General features: G+C 45.0%; 6 protein-coding genes across 11 annotated transcripts; 3 read left to right on the top strand and 3 right to left on the bottom strand.

The window, feature by feature from the left end:
* The first annotated feature begins 106 nt into the window (after positions 1-106).
* Positions 107-1367, top strand: LOC115769686. Its single transcript, XM_030714607.1, has 3 exons — positions 107-177; positions 242-1009; positions 1070-1367. The coding sequence occupies exons 1-3, from the start codon at positions 169-171 to the stop codon at positions 1283-1285; spliced, it is 993 nt and encodes a 330-aa protein (XP_030570467.1). The 5' UTR covers positions 107-168; the 3' UTR covers positions 1286-1367.
* A 73-nt stretch (positions 1368-1440) lies between these two features.
* LOC115769687 (augmin complex subunit msd5) lies at positions 1441-2355 on the top strand. Its single transcript, XM_030714608.1, has one exon. The coding sequence runs from the start codon at positions 1570-1572 to the stop codon at positions 2317-2319; it is 750 nt and encodes a 249-aa protein (XP_030570468.1). The 5' UTR covers positions 1441-1569; the 3' UTR covers positions 2320-2355.
* Positions 2323-2914, bottom strand: LOC115769689 (augmin complex subunit msd1). The gene is made up of 2 exons (XM_030714613.1): positions 2836-2914; positions 2323-2774 (listed from the first exon to the last, which is right to left on the bottom strand). The coding sequence occupies exons 1-2, from the start codon at positions 2870-2872 to the stop codon at positions 2353-2355; spliced, it is 459 nt and encodes a 152-aa protein (XP_030570473.1). The 5' UTR covers positions 2873-2914; the 3' UTR covers positions 2323-2352.
* A 125-nt stretch (positions 2915-3039) lies between these two features.
* Positions 3040-4363, bottom strand: LOC115769688 (acyl carrier protein, mitochondrial). Of its 4 annotated transcripts, XM_030714612.1 has the most exons (5): positions 4296-4348; positions 4065-4220; positions 3628-3714; positions 3412-3540; positions 3040-3264 (listed from the first exon to the last, which is right to left on the bottom strand). In XM_030714612.1, exons 2-5 carry the CDS (start codon positions 4206-4208, stop codon positions 3085-3087), a joined length of 540 nt encoding a protein of 179 aa, XP_030570472.1. In that variant the 5' UTR covers positions 4209-4220; positions 4296-4348; the 3' UTR covers positions 3040-3084. The 4 variants fall into 4 exon arrangements, with proteins under 4 accessions (XP_030570472.1, XP_030570471.1, XP_030570470.1 ...); XM_030714611.1 differs by lacking the exon at positions 3628-3714 and having other exon boundaries at positions 4276-4363; XM_030714610.1 differs by lacking the exon at positions 3412-3540 and having other exon boundaries at positions 3613-3714; positions 4296-4314.
* A 556-nt stretch (positions 4364-4919) lies between these two features.
* LOC115769602 (unconventional myosin IC) lies at positions 4920-17689 on the bottom strand. Of its 3 annotated transcripts, none has more exons than XM_030714492.1 (7): positions 17661-17689; positions 8541-8685; positions 8190-8305; positions 7664-8126; positions 5340-7603; positions 5184-5283; positions 4920-5119 (listed from the first exon to the last, which is right to left on the bottom strand). In XM_030714492.1, exons 2-7 carry the CDS (start codon positions 8664-8666, stop codon positions 5105-5107), a joined length of 3084 nt encoding a protein of 1027 aa, XP_030570352.1. In that variant the 5' UTR covers positions 8667-8685; positions 17661-17689; the 3' UTR covers positions 4920-5104. The 3 variants fall into 3 exon arrangements, with proteins under 3 accessions (XP_030570352.1, XP_030570351.1, XP_030570350.1); XM_030714491.1 differs by lacking the exon at positions 17661-17689 and adding an exon at positions 14111-14274; XM_030714490.1 differs by lacking the exon at positions 17661-17689 and adding an exon at positions 9480-9945.
* On the top strand, positions 12425-13427 carry LOC115769506. The gene is made up of 3 exons (XM_030714337.1): positions 12425-12455; positions 12526-12984; positions 13237-13427. Exons 1-3 carry the CDS (start codon positions 12425-12427, stop codon positions 13425-13427), a joined length of 681 nt encoding a protein of 226 aa, XP_030570197.1.
* Positions 17690-17779: the final 90 nt, after the last annotated feature.

Here is a 17779-nt window from a genome sequence, read left to right as displayed (position 1 = left end):
TCGATATATGTTGGGTAACATTCGCACTAGAGATGAAACTGCATATCGTTTAAAAAATACCGAGCTTATTCACATGCTCAAATCGATTAGTGCAACAACGGGTGTCACTATTCGATACATCGCCAACAGCTGATGGCAAACAATTGAAAATATAGCGCTGTTGTTGACATGTTTTTGGTAAGCGATTATAACAATAGTATACAAAAAACTGTTTAATAAATTTTCAAATTATCCGTTTCAGTTCATAAGCCGTCCCATGGGGACGCTGGGCAATCGCATGCGAGCGGTGCGTGACCGCTTGGGCGATGATTTTCTAGACAAGCTCGATGAATTACATCTGAATGCACTGCGCACTGGTTTGGTGTCCACTGCGGATCTGCAGGAAGCTTATCGAAAGGCGCGCGACAGGAATGCCAATCAAAACCGGTTGAATTTCCTGTGGCTGTTAGGCATCATATTCTTCATAATGGTGGCGACGCCCGTTTTCTACGAGACCATCTCGTTCCTGCTGGGCGTGCGCTGCTTCCTGCCCAACAACCACCTGGTCTGGGAGGCAACGCGCCCAATCAGCGACTGTGAGTTCTGCAAGGGCGTTGTGGCGCCTCTAATTTTACCTAATCTGACGCGCGAAGACTTTGCCCGATATGCCTACTCCTCGCGGCCAATCATTGTGAAAAAGGCTGTTGCGCATTGGCCAGCAGAGCGAAGTCTTAACTATACATACATCAAGGAACTTTATGAGAGCGTGCCCGGTGCTTTGGACACAATATGCCAGTTTCAGCACTTTAATTCGGACCTCAAATCCTTGCGTGACGTTTTCCAGATGTCTCCGAAACGCGCCAATCTGAGCGAGGGTGCGCCATGGTTTGTGGGATGGAGCGTTTGCCATCCGACGGTGCTCACGGAGCTGCGCAAGTTGTATCCACGGCCACACTTTCTGCCCGTCGATGCTGAAATGCCGAACACAGACTATATTCTGATGGGCTACGAGCAGGGTGCCGTCATGCACGTAATAAGTACTGAGCTCATGCAATGAACAAGCTCTGTAAGTTTCTGTCTTTTCTCACAGCTGGACTATATTCCGCGACTCATGTGGCAGGCACAGCTGCAGGGAAACAAAAGCTGGTTTCTGTCGCCCGCGCCGGAATGCGATCATCAATGTCAGTCGTTCTTCTTTTATGTTGAGCCAGGCGATGCAGTTCTGGTGGACACACGCACCTGGTATCATGCCAATACCATACCCAGAGGTCAATTCTCGCTCACCGTGCAATCTGAATACGGATAAGTGAAAACACTTCATATAAAAGTCTGATACTAGATTTAAGCGGTCTGTCAATAAATGTAAGCTCGTATTTATCGAAAAAGAATCTGGCTGTCAGTATTATCATTATTGGTAATTAAAATTAATATCATGGAACAATTTCAAAATTCGCGGCCAAAACAGAGTCAAGTGGTTCGATATACAATGTTACTCGATTAATCGAATGCAATCGATTAGTAACTCTACCAATGCTTTGACGCGCGCGTATATTGCTTACATTTTTGGAAAAGCGTTTGCAACAAACAAAAATGGATGCAAATTTTGATTATAGTGCGTTTTCTGCGAAATGCAATGAATACTTCGATCAGCATCCAATCAACTTAAGAGAGCTGTGTGTCACTAAATCTGTTATAAAGGCAAACGATTTCTTCAAAAGTCTCGAGCAGAATATCGAAGCCGAGACGACGCCGACTTCGCCAGGCAAGGTGCTTGGCACAGTCGAAGAATATGCAGAACTGTTTAAAGTATTCGAAACTTACCCAAGCAATCTGCAGCGGCAGCCGAAAAAACGCGAACTGCAACGGGCAAACTCCGTAATCATCAAGGGAACTGATGCTATGCAGGATCAAAGTGCTATCAACACCTCAAGCGCCTCTTTGGCGCTCAGCATGAGCCGCTTGGAGCAGGAGTCGAGCGCTGCGCAAGTGTACAAGGACTATAAGAATTTTCAGCAGAAGCTGCGACAGGTCTTTAATGAGGCTTCTGCTCTAGAAGGCGAACAGTCAGTCTACCTGGACAAGATCGCACAGCTGGAAATCTTCGCTCAGCAGCTGGAAAAACTGATGCCCAGCCAGCGTGAGGCGCCGGATGCGTTCACGGTCGAAGAGGCGAGCAAGCTGAATGCCATTGCTGAAAACATGAAGCAATTAAACTATCTACGCTCGCACAGCCTCTCACCTGTGGTCAATCCCATGGACACGACCGTTGCACGCCTGGAGACTCTGGTCGAGGTGCTCAACTACACCCTCATGCAAATCAGCTGCTTCAGTACTACTTAAATGTGTTTATTAAGTTTTGTATATTAAATGGATTTATGTGCTATCGCAATGTGAGTCGTCTTTCTCGACATTGGCAAGCAGCTCGTGCTGCTCCTGCACGTGCAGCTTCAGCTGAGCAATCGTATCGTGAAGTGCCACCAGCTTGCGGGCGCTGCTTCTCAAGTTTTCCACGCGATGGCGTGTAGATAAGCAGCAATCGAGGGCGGTTTGGGCACCGGCTTGGTTATCTTCGCACTTTACACTTTGTTGCATGAGCTGCTGGAACTGCTCCAATATTCTTGTGAGCGACAGTTCACAATCTGAACTCAAATGATAGAGATTTTCGGGTTGAACGCTGCCTTTGAATGTTGGCATCGTTGAAGCCTGCGCTTCGATATGCAAGAGCGTGTTGTTGGACTTCTCCATGATTTCACCGATTTTTTCCGACTGATTGTGCATGGTCTGCCGTGTGGAAGCTGCAGTTGGATTGAGAGTGGACAGTGAGCTAGGCTAATTGCAATTTTACTTTATATTTACCGAGACCCGCCAATACATCGTCAATTATTTCCGACATTTTGAATCTGTTTTGATGTCTAATTGGGGCCAGCTGTCTTATGTTATCGTTATCGCTCGATAAATGCACACCTTAAAGGCAATCGAATGTTACGTTATCGATTTAAAATTGGCTTAACGTTGGTTTTTATTCAATTTTAATATATTGTTCAAATTAAATTTGATGCCTTTCATTTAAAATTAGTGTAATCTTTTAATGGATTCGCGTTACATTTAATCATATACGTCCTCCTTGTCGGCCACATATTTTATGATGTCGGCAGGTTTCAAAAGCTTCTCTGCGTCCGAGTCTGGAATTTCAAAGCCAAACTCATCCTCCATGGCCATGATGACCTCAACGTGGTCCAGAGAGTCCAGTCCAAGATCATTAATGAAGTGCGAGTTCACGTTGAGCTGCAAGGGAAACACAATTAATAGTAAAAATAGTAATTATGGCAGCTTTGTTCGTTTCTTTTGACGGCACAATATTCATTCATTTAACTGGCAAAGGCAATTGTGGCATTGAATCAAATAAGCCTAGGCCATGAGCTTGGTCTTTACCTTGCTGGGATCGATCTTATCGTACAGCTTCAACACAAGCAAGACGCGCTCGTTGATAAGCTTCAGTGACAATGGCGGTTTCGCCGAGTAACTGCGCACCGATTGCGTTTGCCAGCGACATCTGCTGTCCTGCAATGTGCGCCCCAAAAAGAAAAGAACAAAAGAAACCAAGTTAGTGGATTCTTGATAACATCAGTTTACCTTGTCGGCAGTCACTTTGTCGTAGGCGGACACGACTTTTAACACACGATGCTCAATTTCTTCAATGGTATTCCTGGCCGAGTAGTTGCGCATTGTGAACTTCTGTAAGAATGTGAGAATCGATATTGATATAACTAATCCCAATCTATGAGCAATGCCCAATCATTGCCGGCGACTATCTCCGCAAGTGTAAAACTGAGATTTCACCATAACAATCATGTTTTGGTGCAAAAAATATGATGCAATATATATATGCTGATAGAGGGCGTCTATTCTTTCGACCAAGTCCAAGTGCTGTCAAGTTTTATAGGCACACGCACCCTAAATAACTCTTCGGGAGACAATATCTCCCCCGTAGAGTTTTTTCACAATGAGGTTAGGGCGCAATAAATAACTACTTTTATACACCGACACCTTGTGCAAACCAATAGAAGAAATCACTGTGCGCTTACTTGGGTGAGCTGAGTGCCCATGGCAGGCACGGCAATCCGGTGCAACATCCTAGACTGCGTCTGAACAACGGCACTGGCGATGCGAACTGTGCTCAGGGCAGCCGCAAATCGGCCGCAGCTACGTGCGACTTGTGTGAACGACATCTCTTGGTTAACCTGGAACACAAATAAAATATAATAAACTCGGATTGCTATTATGCACTTTGCACACGTTTTAAACAATATTTACACCGAATTTCTAGCAAAACGGGGGCTCAGATTATGTAAAAGTTCTGGAGGAGCAAAGGCAGCACAGATGTTGAATAAGTATCGATACCAACCGAACCTCTGCTCATCGATGTATTTTGTGTAGCCGGTTCGCTGTGATTGCCTACAATGGAAGAGCTGTCTAGCGCAAAAGCTGCCTAATAAAAGACCTAATATGACCTGTTCAGAGCGACATAACATTATTCATACTTATTTTGTTAAGAAAATGCTTTAATATTTTTTGATTTTTTACGAAGTCATATCGTAATCGATTAGCCGGCGGGCAGTGTTGAAAAATACACGATAAATTTTGAACTGCCAATTAAAAATTTGTTGTATACAAATATTGTTCGATGTTGCCACTTGTTAAATAAAATGCTGCTGTCAAATGCAGGCGAATGAGCTGACAGCATGTTAAAGTGGTTGTCAGCTGATAAAATGTGCACCAAATAACGGCCTTTAATGTGCTTGTCATTGATGCAACTTAATCAATCAATATTTGTATTGAAATAGGAACATAGATAAGATTGTATTGCCACGCCTGTGGTTACGTAATCATGCAATAACTATAGCAGCGCAATTAGACGTATTCAATTAAAAGCGCTGATATATATTTATGATTTATATAAACAATTAGTATATAATTAATTGGAACATAAGTACATAGAATCAAAATTACACGCCTCATTGCAGTAACAAAATACAAAAATACAGTATATAAATTACAGGAATAGTATAACAAAACAGTTGTCGTTTGATTTAAAGCCATTTGGTAGTTAATTGTATTAAATTCCTTATTGACCAGCAATCTGAAAGGGTTAATGAAAGTTATTTAAATCTTAAAATATATGATAATTCATTATTTTTACTCACAACAACAAGATGGCCGCTCTTATCACGCACAACGCCGGGTTCGGCGCCCGTTTGAAGTTCTATGACACCGCCCTTACCCTTGACCACATTGTGTTCCAGGCTAAAACGATAAAGATTAGAAAAAAAAACCAAACTCGAGTTTTAGCTGCCACTCACGAAGCTCTGTCCACAATGGAGACGATATCGGCGGTGCCGACGGTGTCAATGATGTAGGTGCTAAACTCGATAATGTGCGGAATGATCAGGATCAGATCGCCCTTGTCCTTTTTCAGATCGAGTGGTATCCGGATGACCATCAGGTCGTCGTTGTGATTCGTCAGGGTGAAGTCGATCTTCTCGAGCGGCAGGCGATGCTTCTGCTTGTAGCTCTTGCCGTCCAGCACATAGACGGCCTTGTTGCTCAGCAGAATGAAGCGTTCCCGCGACTTGTAGCCATGTCGATCGAACTTGGTGCAGGCCGATTGATATTTGAGTTGTTCGCTGCCAAAGTTGCTGGCCACAAAGTCGTTGACGCGCTGTATATGCTCCTGGGGGATGCGGTCGGTCTGGAACCAGGCTGGCACGCTGTTCGCATAGTTGTTCTTCTTGTTCTTGAACACCTTCTCGGCGAGCACCTTCAGCTCGAATTGGCGCTTGCGCTCCGGCGTCAGCTGGTGGCGATAGATGCGCGCCAGGTGCAAGCGGTGCAGGCGATGCAGATAAATGGACGCCTCCTGGCAGTGGCCGGGCGCTGGTGGCCAGCTCTTGTCGAGCACCTTTGTGGGCAGCTCCTTGGCCAGTCGCAGCAGCCACATGCGCTTGGCATTGGCAATGAAGTCATCGTTGTAGCCATTGGGCGCATCGTTGCGCGTGATGAATCCCTTGATGAAGGCGCGTATCTTGTCCGCCGCCTCGCGACGCTGCTTGGCCGCCTGCTGGGCCAGACGCCGGCGGCAGTAGCTCTGCAGCACAATGACCTGGGCGCGCAGTTTCAGGTACTTGCGTCGCTGCACCAGACCCTTCCAGTGCGCCTGAATGATGGCGGCAATATCGTGCTTTTTCGCCTGGTAGGCATCCTCCGTGTCGAAGAGCGTGCGTGGCCAGCGTATGAAAAGCTTCGTCTCGCCCAGCTTGAACTGTTCGCTGTTGTAGCCCAAATCCTTGACCAGCAGCTGCACGCCAGCCTTGGCTCCGCCAGCACCCTTGTAGTTGGGCCAGGTGGACTTGCTCAGGCACTTGTAGCGTTCCAGGAAGAGCTCATAGCTGCGCCTATAGGCGAAGCCGGCACGACGCACGCGCAGATTCTCCATGAGGCCCAGATATTTGACCTGATGCAGGACCAGTTGATCGTCAAAGATGCCCGGCGATTGCAGATCGTTGGGCTTGATGCAGCGTATATAGCTGGGCTCCTTGCACATCAGTATGTCCATAAGGTTGTTCAGCGAGGACTTGAACTGCGTTATGGCCGTCTCGGGTCGCTTCTTGCTGCGTAGCTCCTGCTCCGGGAAGCACGAGCGCACAATGTTATTGCCCGCCTTGCTCAGCGTCTCCTTGAGATCGCGGAACAGCAAATCGTTGTTCTTGTCCAGGAATCCGTTGACAGTGTAGGTCACCTCGCCGGCATAATGGACCAAGCGGAACTCATCGCGTCCCATCACCTTCTGCACCTGAATCGGTGCCTTCTCGTGGCACACATAATGATGATGATCGGCCAGCTTCTGTGTGAGCTTCTCGAGGAAGGTGCGATCAGTGGGCTCGCCGGGACGCAGGCACTCCTCATCCAGTATGGAAATAATGCCCTTGTGCTTCTCCTCAATCAAATTGCAAATGACCTTGTTGTCGAAATACTCCACCGGAATCCACTCGATGCCCTCGCGTCTGTACTCATCCTGCTCGGACTTCAGCGTCAGCTCAATGAACAGTTGCTGCAGTTTTTCATTGCAGAAGTTGATGCAGAACTGCTCGAAGTTATTTCTCTTGAAGATCTCAAAGCCATAGATATCCAAGATGCCCATCACATTGTTCCTTGCGCCGCGCGTCTCCTTCGCCTGCAGCGAAATGTTCAGGCGTTGCACCAGCCAGGAGAAGAGACGATCGTACACAGCCTTGGCCAGCGCATCTCGGGCATAGATGGCCAGCTCGTGGTTCAGCGGCGAGGTGACCACATCGCCCCGTGCATCAATGGTGCGATGGGTCAGCGCAGCGCCCAGTTCGCTGGCATTGACGCCCAGCAGGCGGGAGACTGTGACAACCAGATCTCGACTGTTCACCTGGGCATTGCCCTCCACCTCGTTGAAGGCGATGTTGCCCAGATGCAGTATGCTGGCCACAATGGAGAAGATCTCGCGCTGCTCCTCTGCGCTGAAGTCAATCACGCTCAATGCCTGCTGCACCTGCTTGAAGTTGTCCGCATCGTTGATGCTCCCCACGCTGCCCTTGACCTATTCCAAACGAAGCCAGTTAGTTGGAACAACCTCAGATGTGCTTCACATATAACTTACCCCATCCGTCAGGTAGTTGTAGCTGTCCAGAGCACGCTCCAGGTGCAGCTCCTGCAGCAGAGCGGCGTCTGCGCCCGCCAGCAGCTGATAGAAGATGTGGAAGTTACGCTCCCCGCCCATCTGGGCCACCACGCGCGACTTCTCCAGCAGATAGTTGAGAATGTTGCCACCAATGGGCGCGCCCTTGTAGTCGAATTGGATGTCCATGTACTTGCCGAAGCGGGAGGAGTTGTCGTTGCGATTCGTCTTGGCATTGCCGAAGGCCTCCAGCACGGGATTGCTCTTGAGCAGCTTATCCTTGACGCCTTCCACGGTGGTCTGATGGCCGGAACAGGCGGCAATATACTGCAGCACCTTCTTGGAGGCCTCCGTCTTGCCGGAGCCACTCTCGCCCGAAATGAGCACGCACTGGCCGCGATTCTCCTCGATCAGCGAGCGGAACGCGTTGTCCGTCACGGCAAAGCTAAAGATGAAGCCAATTATAAGACAACATTCAGAGAAAGAAAGAGGTAGATTTCCGACTTACATATGAGGTGGCATCTCATAGAAGTGTTTATTGCGATACTCCTTGATGTGGGCATCGGAGTAGATGGGCAGCTGCTTGTAGGGATTCACCGAGATCAGCACCTGGCCAATGTAGGTCTGTAATGAAGATAGACAGATTTTGTTTAACCGAAAAAAGGGAAACTTATGGGCAAGAGAATAGCATGAAAGGGCTTACACAGATCCAGCATCCGGTCTAAAAATTGTGTACAATATTTTAGAGCAGTGGATGCGTGGTAAGAGACAAGAAATAGAGACAGAGACAGGAATTGAGATTGAAATTGTGAAAGACAGCAAACAGAGCAGGGAAATCAATAGAATTTTGTGCACTTACATAGATGAGGTTCTCCTGAAAACGCTTCTTCAGATTGCCAATGAATGCATCCTCGCTTTCGTAGTTCTCGAGCAGCACGAAATCCTGTACGCCCGCACGATCGCGTTCGTGCAAACCCGTCTCCATGTTGGGTAAAGGTTTATAGCTATGGGAAAAGTCACGACCACAAGATCAGTTAAGTTTTATTTTATTTTATTTCTAGTCTTGATAAGCGTATGTAAATTTCTGTAGAAGCATTTCAAGTACACACACAATCGGCCCTCGCGCCAGTTTCCAGCTAAACAACTTGAGGGTCTTAATCGTCAGGTATTGGATCGTTCGGTAAAAACCGATTGTAAAAACCTCTTACCCAATTGATAAGATTTTTTTTATGTGTAGAGAATTTATGGCCATAAGGAAATGTAGCCAAAGCTATTAAAATCAGAAGTAGATATATGTATCTATATATATATATATATATATCGATAGATCCAGAATTGGGCGTATATAAGAAGCATGCATTATGCATAAAAGAAACTCGCACGTTATATTTAATGAAAGCATTCGCGATGTTTATTAATAGATATGAACGTTGGGCAGGTGCAATTCGCATTCTCTGCTTATCGATGTCATATATCATATCACTGGAAATGCCTGGGTTATTAAGGTCTAGAGTTTTGTACACACTTTCATATCGTAGCCAACAAATCCAAAGGCGTCGATTACGCAATGACATTATTATATTATTTGCCAATGTCGGATTATGCGGAGCCGCAATAAATATAAGTATAAATTAAATTAGTTGCAGGATAGCTGCGGGCGGAAATTGTTAAACAAAGTCCAACATTGATAGCATGATGTAAGCACTTGAAGGTTGGCAATTTTTTTTTTTTTTTTCATTTTTAATCAGACAAAACACATTAGAACAAGGGCCAATTATTGGCCCAGATAACGCTATACCTGGCCATTGTGTTTGCTTGTGGTTTATCCTTGTTGATTGACTATACACTGATCGATATCAGTTTTCGCACATACTATTCTGCACATCAACGACTGCGTTGGCAAACTAACACGATCCGGAGTTGGCAATAGCGTTTTAACCATCAATATAGAATTGTTGGCTGTTGGCCCGGTTGTTTGCCAGTTATCAGCTTTAGGTTAGGCTGCACGGAGAGCACTTCCCAAGAGCCGCAATGGCCCAATCGGCAGCGATTAGATAGTGCGTTGGGTCTCCGCTCGCATTCACGCAAATGCCGCCTGTACCTGGCCCGTATATGCCATATACACGATATACACTATATATACAGACGATGCGCCGACAGATGACTCAGAATAAGACAGTATGATGAGTTCTAATCAAACGAGCTCGCTTTGTGATAGTATGTTTAAAAATAAGCTTTTGTTTCCTTTCACTGTGATCCCCATGCGCCGGAGTTCTACGTGGTACTGGCAAATTTCTGTTACGATCTGTGCTAAATTTTCAAGAACTCTGAACCGCACAGCGAGTCATTAGTTTTGTTGCCAGTTGCAGCTTTAGGCGCCATCCGAGAATTACAGCTCGGCATTCGGTCCATTTAGTATCGCTCTCTTATCAGCTATTGAGTGCACACATACTTATGCCCTTCCAGAGGGTCTTATAACTATGTCATTGAATGTGTTACGCATGCGAGGCGATAGCTGCGACCTTGAGGCAAAGGAGACCTTGAGGCCAAGGAGAGTCTCAGTGCTTCAAGCTCTTCTTCTGTTGCAGGCAGTAGAATATCGTGAAAGTGAATGGATTGGATTATATATATGAAAAATTTTGATATCCTATAAAAGATATCTTTACCAATCTCGTGTCAACATATCTTCACAAAACTCAGCATTTAAGAGCTTTAGTTTATCCCCTTCAAATTATATCCTTTTCAAAGTCCGTAAGTCTAATAGGGCATTCAGTGTTCGGCGTGCACTTCATTCTTATTGTGTTCTACATTCGATTTGTTTAATGCCGCTTTTGTTTCGCAGAGAAAATAGTTGAAAAATGCGACGAAGCTGTTTGCACTTGTAACTAATTACACAATGTGCCCGAAGTGCGACAGATATTCCATATTCCATGTTCCATGTTCCCTAACCATGCGCTCATCCATGTCTACGTCCAAGTCCATGCCCATGCACAACTGCAGCGATAATAATGATCTATTTGTCACATATTTTGTTTACTGCACGTAATTGTCACAGCCCCGATAAAAGTCTGTATACAGAAATTCATTTCAAAATTAATTTGAAAACCTCATGTCTTTGCTATGTTGTGAGCAGAAAGTAATCACATATATGCTTGATGGCAGGATTTCATATTAAGCTAAACAAAATAAGTTTTTGTACTTGAAATACTAAGAATTTCTGATACTTATTTTAAGATTTTTGTATACCTGATTGAAGAAGAATCGAGTACAAGAAACTCCATTTACTTTATACGCTTCTTCTGCGTAGAGTTAAATAAAAAACCAAAGGAAATTAAAAATATGCAGGAATATGTACTTAAAAATTTAAGTAGTAAATTGGCATGAGTGCTATTCCATTTACTATAAACTAGGCTTTACAAGTTCCCCTTTCTCTAAGTCTATGGCAGATCTAGATTCTTTTTGCTGAAGAACTTTTTGCTCTTGCAATCTCACAAAGTACTTCATGAGGCAGACTCTAAATTCGGAACATTATCGGTTCAATTATTGTTTGATTCTTGCAAATTGTGTGGCTGCCTAAAGTTATGCCGCACTTTTGCCTTCGAGTTCTTGAAGTCATTGACACTCGTTTGGGATTTATGTGTTTTCTTTACTTGGGCCGGGTAACACCTTAATGTACACAATTCTTTCAACACCCGAGAGCTCCTTACGCAAATCGTGTCAAGAACTTTGGACTGGTTTGTGCTGTGCTTTACAAAGCTGGCCCATTAATCTGATATTGACCTCAGTGGGAAAACTAAGCGACGGGGGGTCAAAATGATGATAGACAAATGTTGAAACTGCCCAAAACCAGTCAAGAAACTGAGCTGAGAGGGTCCAAACGAGACTCGACAAATGACGTAATATCTCAAGCGACACCCAGACACGATTATCGGCTATTGAACTCTTTCTCTTTGCCCAATGCTCGGAGCAGAGATTGTCGCCGATCGCCCAGCAGAGATTACTAAATGCATTCAGTTTCAAATTGGCTGGATACAAAAGACATCGAAGAATATTCAACACTTCTTATGCAAATTAAGCACCGATCTTATTAGCCACGAATGCTCAAGAACAATCCAGAGGTAAGTCGAATCGGAAAGAGCTCAACGACGAAGATTTTATACCCTTAGAAATGCCGTAATACGAAAGCTTAACGTTCGATAGATTTCTGATAGGGCCATAAGATATAGGTAGTGGTCCGGTTTGACACAGGTTTGCAGATCTTGATAAACAGATATCAAGACCGATTTTCCCTATAGAACTTTATTATATAGTGATCCGATTAGGCCAACTCCAACTCAGCTATGAATACAGATTAATATTATGTATATATACTTCTTGAGTTGGAAGTCTTCTACTTTATATGAGTTACACATTCCATTTACAGATGAAATTGAACCGGCGACCTCACTTCTGTAAGTCCGACGTTTAGTCAACTAGCCCACACAGGCTCTACAACTTATGATACCCTACAAGACAGCTTATGATACCCTACAGACGAAAGAAAGCAGCTGGCGACAATTGGTGTGTAGCTCCGAATTGGGGTCTGCTCGATGGGAAAATGGAAATGGATGCATCGAATATTCTAATGAGAAAACCGTTAGCATAGAAAAGCGATAAAAGATGCACTTTGCAGCTGCTGCAGGTTCACGGAGTGGCTATATAAAGGTCGTCCGGCTGCATTCGCAGCATATTTATGAACCGACCATGGAACACAGAGCATCAATACTCTGGATAGGTGAGTATGAGGCGCAGACTGGACGCGGGCTATCATCAATTTGTTGAACTCTTGCGCAACTCCTTTGCAGTGCTGCTCTCGCTGCTAGGCCGGGCGCTCACCTACCAGGAGAAGGCGTCGCTGCAGCCAAGCCAGGGCCAGGCGCGCGGCGAGAACTTGCAGCAGACACAACAGCAGGTCCTGGGTGGCAGGGGCAGTGGCAGCGGCAGCGTTGGCGTTGATACAGATACGGTGGGATCGACACGTAACATCGAAGATCATCTGTTGACATCGATGGGTAAGGCTGGCTTCAAACACTTCGTGGGCTCCAGCTCGACGACTACAGCCAAACCGCCAGTACAACATCAACACCATTACTATTATACTTCAGAGGGCAGCGAGCATCCTCGCCAGCACGGGCCAGTATTACCGCCAGGAGTTTATCCGTGGCCCGGTTATCCTCAAGTACCACCGCAGCGTCCCTGGGCGCCGCCCTATAATCCTTGGCCCTATGGCTGGGGTCATTGGGGTGGTGGTGGTGGTGGTGGAGGTGGTGGTGGCGGTGGCGGTGGCGGTGGTGGTGGTGGTTATCCTGGCTATCCTGGCAATCCTGGCTATCCTGGCTATCCTGGCTATCCCGGCAATCCTGGCAATCCCGGCTATCCTGGTTATCCCGGCTATCCTGGTCATGGTTCCGGTGGTCCTGGCTATCCTGGTTATCCATATCCCGGCTATCCACGCTATCCCCACTATCCTGGCTATCCCCATTATCCTGGTTATCCTGGCTACCCTGGCTATCCAGGCTATCCATGGTATCGCTCCACGGAAAACGAAGAACTCGACGAGAACGCAGTGCAGCCAGAGCTCGCACCACGCTCCATTCCCGGCAGCTATCAGGCACGCGTCTTGGCCTCCACGAGCAACCTCGTCGCTGGCAAGTCCAACAACAATGTTTGGCCGCTCTATCACCTGCTCAATGTGGCCCGGGTCTAGCCCAAGCCCTTCTACACGACCAAGAACTTGAACGCAAATAAAAATAATTTGATACATTCCAAAATATTTTCTCAATCCAAGCTGGAATACATTGCTGTAATTGAAGACGTTGGCATCTGCCAGTTATATGGAATAACAAAGCAAGATTCCGGCGTGTTTATCCAAATGACGAACACAAATATATTTAGCAATTCCCAAGGGTTAGCCACAAAGTTCTTGTCGGCATCTCGAGCAATATGCATAATAACAAATCGATATGGCCAAGCCGGCATGTGCTGCGACCTTCCAGCGTCAATGGCCCCCACTTGGCGATCATTGAATCGCTTCGCTCCACTCCGCTCCGCCTCGCTCCGCTTCGCCCCGCTCTGCTCTGCTCTGGATGATCGTTAAGTTTTCGGCTCTCGAATTAAGAAACCGAAACGCCTTCATTCAACCGCGAGCTGGCGATGAATGCAAAAAAGACGGGATACTATCTCGAGCTGCTGACTCATATTTGTCCAGCGATCGGCGCGACTGACGCATACGAGTTTTGGATCAAATACAAAAAAAAAAACAAAAAAAACCAACTGATTTCAAACATATATTGCCAGCTATTCAACTGGCTGGTGACTGATCTTTCACGCAAATTCAATGGCGAAAAAAATCTGTTTAAGAAATGAAATGTTCAACCGTTTCGCATTTACCTTTTTTATGGCCCAAAAACCAGACTTTTTGTCTCTATATACGAATATATAGGCGAGTAATCCGATTCGCAATGTATATTTCTTTTCGTACTCTTTACGAACTTCCACAAAAAACCCTTAGTTGACACTTTGGCACTTGGCGTCTCGCCGATTCGGTAATCTTGAGCCCCGGGCAGCACACGTTCTCGCTCGACCGACCGCCGTTTTAACAATGGATCGCCAGTTCTTGAAGTCGAAAAGTGTCGAAAAAATATAATATTGTAATGGCTGGAAGTGCCGTGCAGCTGTGTGTATTATATTGCCTGTGCCTGGGGCAATCAAAACTTATGATAGCTGCGGGTTTTTTTTTTAATTGATGGATGAGACACTTTGAAAATACTAGTTTAGTTTTTACTGTAGTTCTGGTTTTCCAAATCTATTATTCCAACTTTTTATTTTAATTTTAATGGAGCTCACTTTCGGTTTTCATTGAGGAGTTGCAACGATAAGCTGTCAAGTGGAGTAAGACACGTTTTTTTCTATAGGGTATACAATTTGTCGCGCTGACCTCGATCACGAACACGTTCGTATCTGTTGGCACAGCTTAAGGCCTGACTCATTATGTTATACAGGCCCCATATACTATCTTATCAGATGTTTGCTCGAGTAAAAGAAAACCCAAAGCCGTAAAATGCAATTTCTCAAGTACTTTGATTAAGCAAAGAATGGTACATACAAAATGTGGCGGAACAGGCTTACAAGTCAGCATTTCATGTGTGCAAGGCACCCTGTATAAAAAGCCTATTCTCAAAAAGGGGGGCTCCCTTGATATGAAAGAACGATCAAAGCTGTTTGGCGTAATTTATCATTTGATTTGAATAAACAAAGAAATTTAAAATGGTGCAGAGGACCCTGTGCATACTTTTATATGTACAAGGCACCCTGTATGAATAGCACATTCTCAAGAAAAAGAAGCTCACTCGCTATAAAAGAACAATTAAAGCTGTTAGAGGTAATTTACCATTTGATTTGAATAAACAAAGAATGTAACAATGTACGTACAAAATGCTGTGAACCAGCCTTTTATATGTGAAAGGCACCCTGTGTGACAAGCCCATTCTCATGAAAAAGAGTCTCACTCTCTATATAAAGAATAATCAAAGCTATTAGAAGCACCTTTTCCAGTGCATTGAATAAACAAAGAATGTTACAATGGTGTAGACGACTCTGTATATGTGCGTGGCACCCTGTAGAAAAGGCACCATTCCGAACAAAAGAAACCTTCTCGTTATCAATAACATTTTAGTGGAACTTGCCAATAGATAATGCGGCGTAACTTGCTTTTTCGACCATAAAACAGCAAATTTGTAGCTTATAATAAACACAAATCGAGATCTGATAAATCGAAGACACCTACCAGCCACCCCCACAGGTACACACAGGTGAGTGGCGCACATGACAAAGCTCGTTAATAATAAAGTCCCCGTGCGGCATTATCGCAATTAACGAAACTAAAATGCGTGCAATTTTGAGGGCTCGCTTTAAAAGACGCTCTCTGTTGCTTTATTTGCGACTTCTTTTTTGTTTTTGTTATGGGCCTTGCTCATTGTTCAGATATCTATGCAAGAATTACATCATTTCCATTAGAAGCGCTGGCCACAAACTGACTTCGGCTTCTGTGCTTCGCTCGCCTCAAGGTGAAGCTCCGTGGAGCCAAAAGGGGGGAGCATATATCTATATATATGACTGTGTCTTTGTGTGTGCACAACTGTGCTGGCATATATATTTGGCAAACAATGGAGAGGGGGGGGGGGGGGGGGGGAGAGTACTTGGCTAACCAGACGATCGCTTTGGACTGAAGCTAAGCGGCTTAGCGTCTTATTGCCACAAAAACACACACACAATTGAAAAATGGGTCAAATCAATAGACGCCATTGAAATTGAAATTGAAATGAAATTCGATACATTTTCAATTGGGCGTTGATAACAAGAGCAGGGCGGGGCACAAACATGCCCATACGTAATTACATTATTATGTATGTTAGATTACAAAAAAACTGCGGGTTTTGGCTATGAATACGACTTGCTTATATACATATATACATATGCATATATACTATTATAATATAGATGTTAAATAAATGACTCACTGACTGCTGATAAACACAGCGCCTAAACGATAATTGACATTTTAGCTAAAGCTATTTTTTGGAATAAAAGAAAACATTAAGAAGCAAGTCTCTAGCTCTTACAGGTTCTGAGATACTTGCGAACAGACGGAGGGTCACGGCTAGTTCGACTTGGCTATTGATGCTGATCAGGAATATATATATAAGTTTATGGGGTCGGAGTTGCTTCCTTCCCCGTTTACACATTTTTAATGGGTTCAGGGTATAAATGCTGGTCAAGGTCTCTATGATAAATATTAACAACAAGTCTGGCTTAGGCCCAAGAGCATCTGATAAGTGGGGGAAGCGAACGCCTCCTCGCAGCATCGAGTTTAGGGATCAAGTTCCCAAGAAGACAACGGGTAACATATTGTAAATTTAATGGAGCAAAAGCTTGTCTGAATTAATAATCACTTGAACCGTGTGCAGCCAGATGATTTCTAGCATATATTTTCATACATGCGTTATGTATGTACATATCTCTTGAGTTGACCCGCTTTGTTGGTGTTTGTTCCTGCTGTAAAAACTAAGCAAACAAAATGAACAAAGAGAGGCGCAACCACAGCGGAAAGCGTGGATGGGGGCAAAAGGAAGTGTCCAGGAAGCGAAACAGTCGCCTAAAAGCAAATGCGCAGATAGTCTGCGGCCGAGGTTAAGGTGTTGCGGCCACCAAGCAACAAACCAAGAAACCACCACCACGAGCAGCACGAAGAGGAGCCGCCGTCGGCACATGGCCGTAAATGCCGCTTTATTAGACGCACATAAACATAAACCAGATTTGTGCCTGTTGTCGTTTGGTGTCCAAGTTCAAATTGTGCAAAGGAAAGAAAGTCGTGCTGCCAGCTAGAGACAGACGGATCGCGACCTGGGCAAACCGGCAGAACCGCTTTTTGCTGCGATCTTTTTTGTGTTTGGTGTCTTCTTCACAGCTTGCCGCACATTTGTTAGACTCAGGATAACCCAAAAAAAGAGCCCGTTTCAGGCATTCACATATGCAAAAATTGTAGCTCCGATCAGTTTGACGGCCGCTCGCTCAATCATGTTGCAGTCGCGCACATCCGTAATGGCTAATTAGCTGCGGCGACAACTGTCGCCGATAAGAAGTTGGGCAGTCAATAAATATGTGGGCACGTTTATAATAAATGAAAGCAAGTACATAATTTCACTCACAGTCTGTTTGAATTTCTTTTTCGATCGTTTACCGTTAGCTTGACCCGCCGCTGTCAGCAGCAGCAGAGCGGCAGCAGCGACGCTCAAAAAATTATAAAACAATCGAATAGACACTTGTTGCTTCTATGGCCGCGACACTTGTTATGTGCTAGATATTTTTTTTGTTTAGCTTTGGCACGCGCTTAGCATTTAGATTGACATACAGCCAAAAAAAGTTCTTGAATTATTTATACCTTGTTTAAAAGCAAAGCCCGGCGGCGACAGCAAACGCACCTTGCAAAAGTTAAAACCTAACTGAATCGCGGCGCTCGTTTGCCGCCACATTTCGCATAGCTCACCGGGCAACAACAAC

The sequence above is a fragment of the Drosophila novamexicana genome, unplaced genomic scaffold (assembly GCF_003285875.2).
Source record: "Drosophila novamexicana strain 15010-1031.04,08,12 unplaced genomic scaffold, DnovRS2.1 tig00004554-arrow-pilon, whole genome shotgun sequence".
Lineage (NCBI taxonomy): Eukaryota > Metazoa > Arthropoda > Insecta > Diptera > Drosophilidae > Drosophila > Drosophila novamexicana.
The sequence above is the reverse complement of the archived record's forward strand: the minus strand, read 5'-3'. Positions and strand labels throughout refer to the sequence as shown.

Bases quoted from the DNA above. Each gene is read 5' to 3' on its own strand.
- LOC115769686 (XM_030714607.1), top strand. The intron at 1,010-1,069 runs GTAATAAGTACT...CTTTTCTCACAG, and splicing joins AGCAGGGTGCCGTCATGCAC to CTGGACTATATTCCGCGACT.
- LOC115769602 (XM_030714490.1), bottom strand. The intron at 8,127-8,189 runs GTAAGTCGGAAA...CTTCATCTTTAG, and splicing joins TATGAGATGCCACCTCATAT to CTTTGCCGTGACGGACAACG. The intron at 7,604-7,663 runs GTAAGTTATATG...CGTTTGGAATAG, and splicing joins ACAACTACCTGACGGATGGG to GTCAAGGGCAGCGTGGGGAG.
- LOC115769687 (XM_030714608.1), top strand. From the start codon at position 1,570: ATGGATGCAAATTTTGATTATAGTGCGTTTTCTGCGAAATGCAATGAA.
- LOC115769688 (XM_030714612.1), bottom strand. From the start codon at position 4,208: ATGTCGTTCACACAAGTCGCACGTAGCTGCGGCCGATTTGCGGCTGCC. The intron at 3,715-4,064 runs GTAAGCGCACAG...ACATTCTTACAG, and splicing joins TGGGCACTCAGCTCACCCAA to AAGTTCACAATGCGCAACTA. The intron at 3,265-3,411 runs GTAAAGACCAAG...TTTCCCTTGCAG, and splicing joins ATAAGATCGATCCCAGCAAG to CTCAACGTGAACTCGCACTT.
- LOC115769506 (XM_030714337.1), top strand. From the start codon at position 12,425: ATGGAACACAGAGCATCAATACTCTGGATAG. The intron at 12,456-12,525 runs GTGAGTATGAGG...ACTCCTTTGCAG, and splicing joins AGCATCAATACTCTGGATAG to TGCTGCTCTCGCTGCTAGGC. The intron at 12,985-13,236 runs GTGGTGGTGGCG...CTGGCTATCCAG, and splicing joins TGGTGGTGGTGGTGGTGGAG to GCTATCCATGGTATCGCTCC.
- LOC115769689 (XM_030714613.1), bottom strand. From the start codon at position 2,872: ATGTCGGAAATAATTGACGATGTATTGGCGGGTCTCG. The intron at 2,775-2,835 runs GTAAATATAAAG...ATCCAACTGCAG, and splicing joins CGATGTATTGGCGGGTCTCG to CTTCCACACGGCAGACCATG.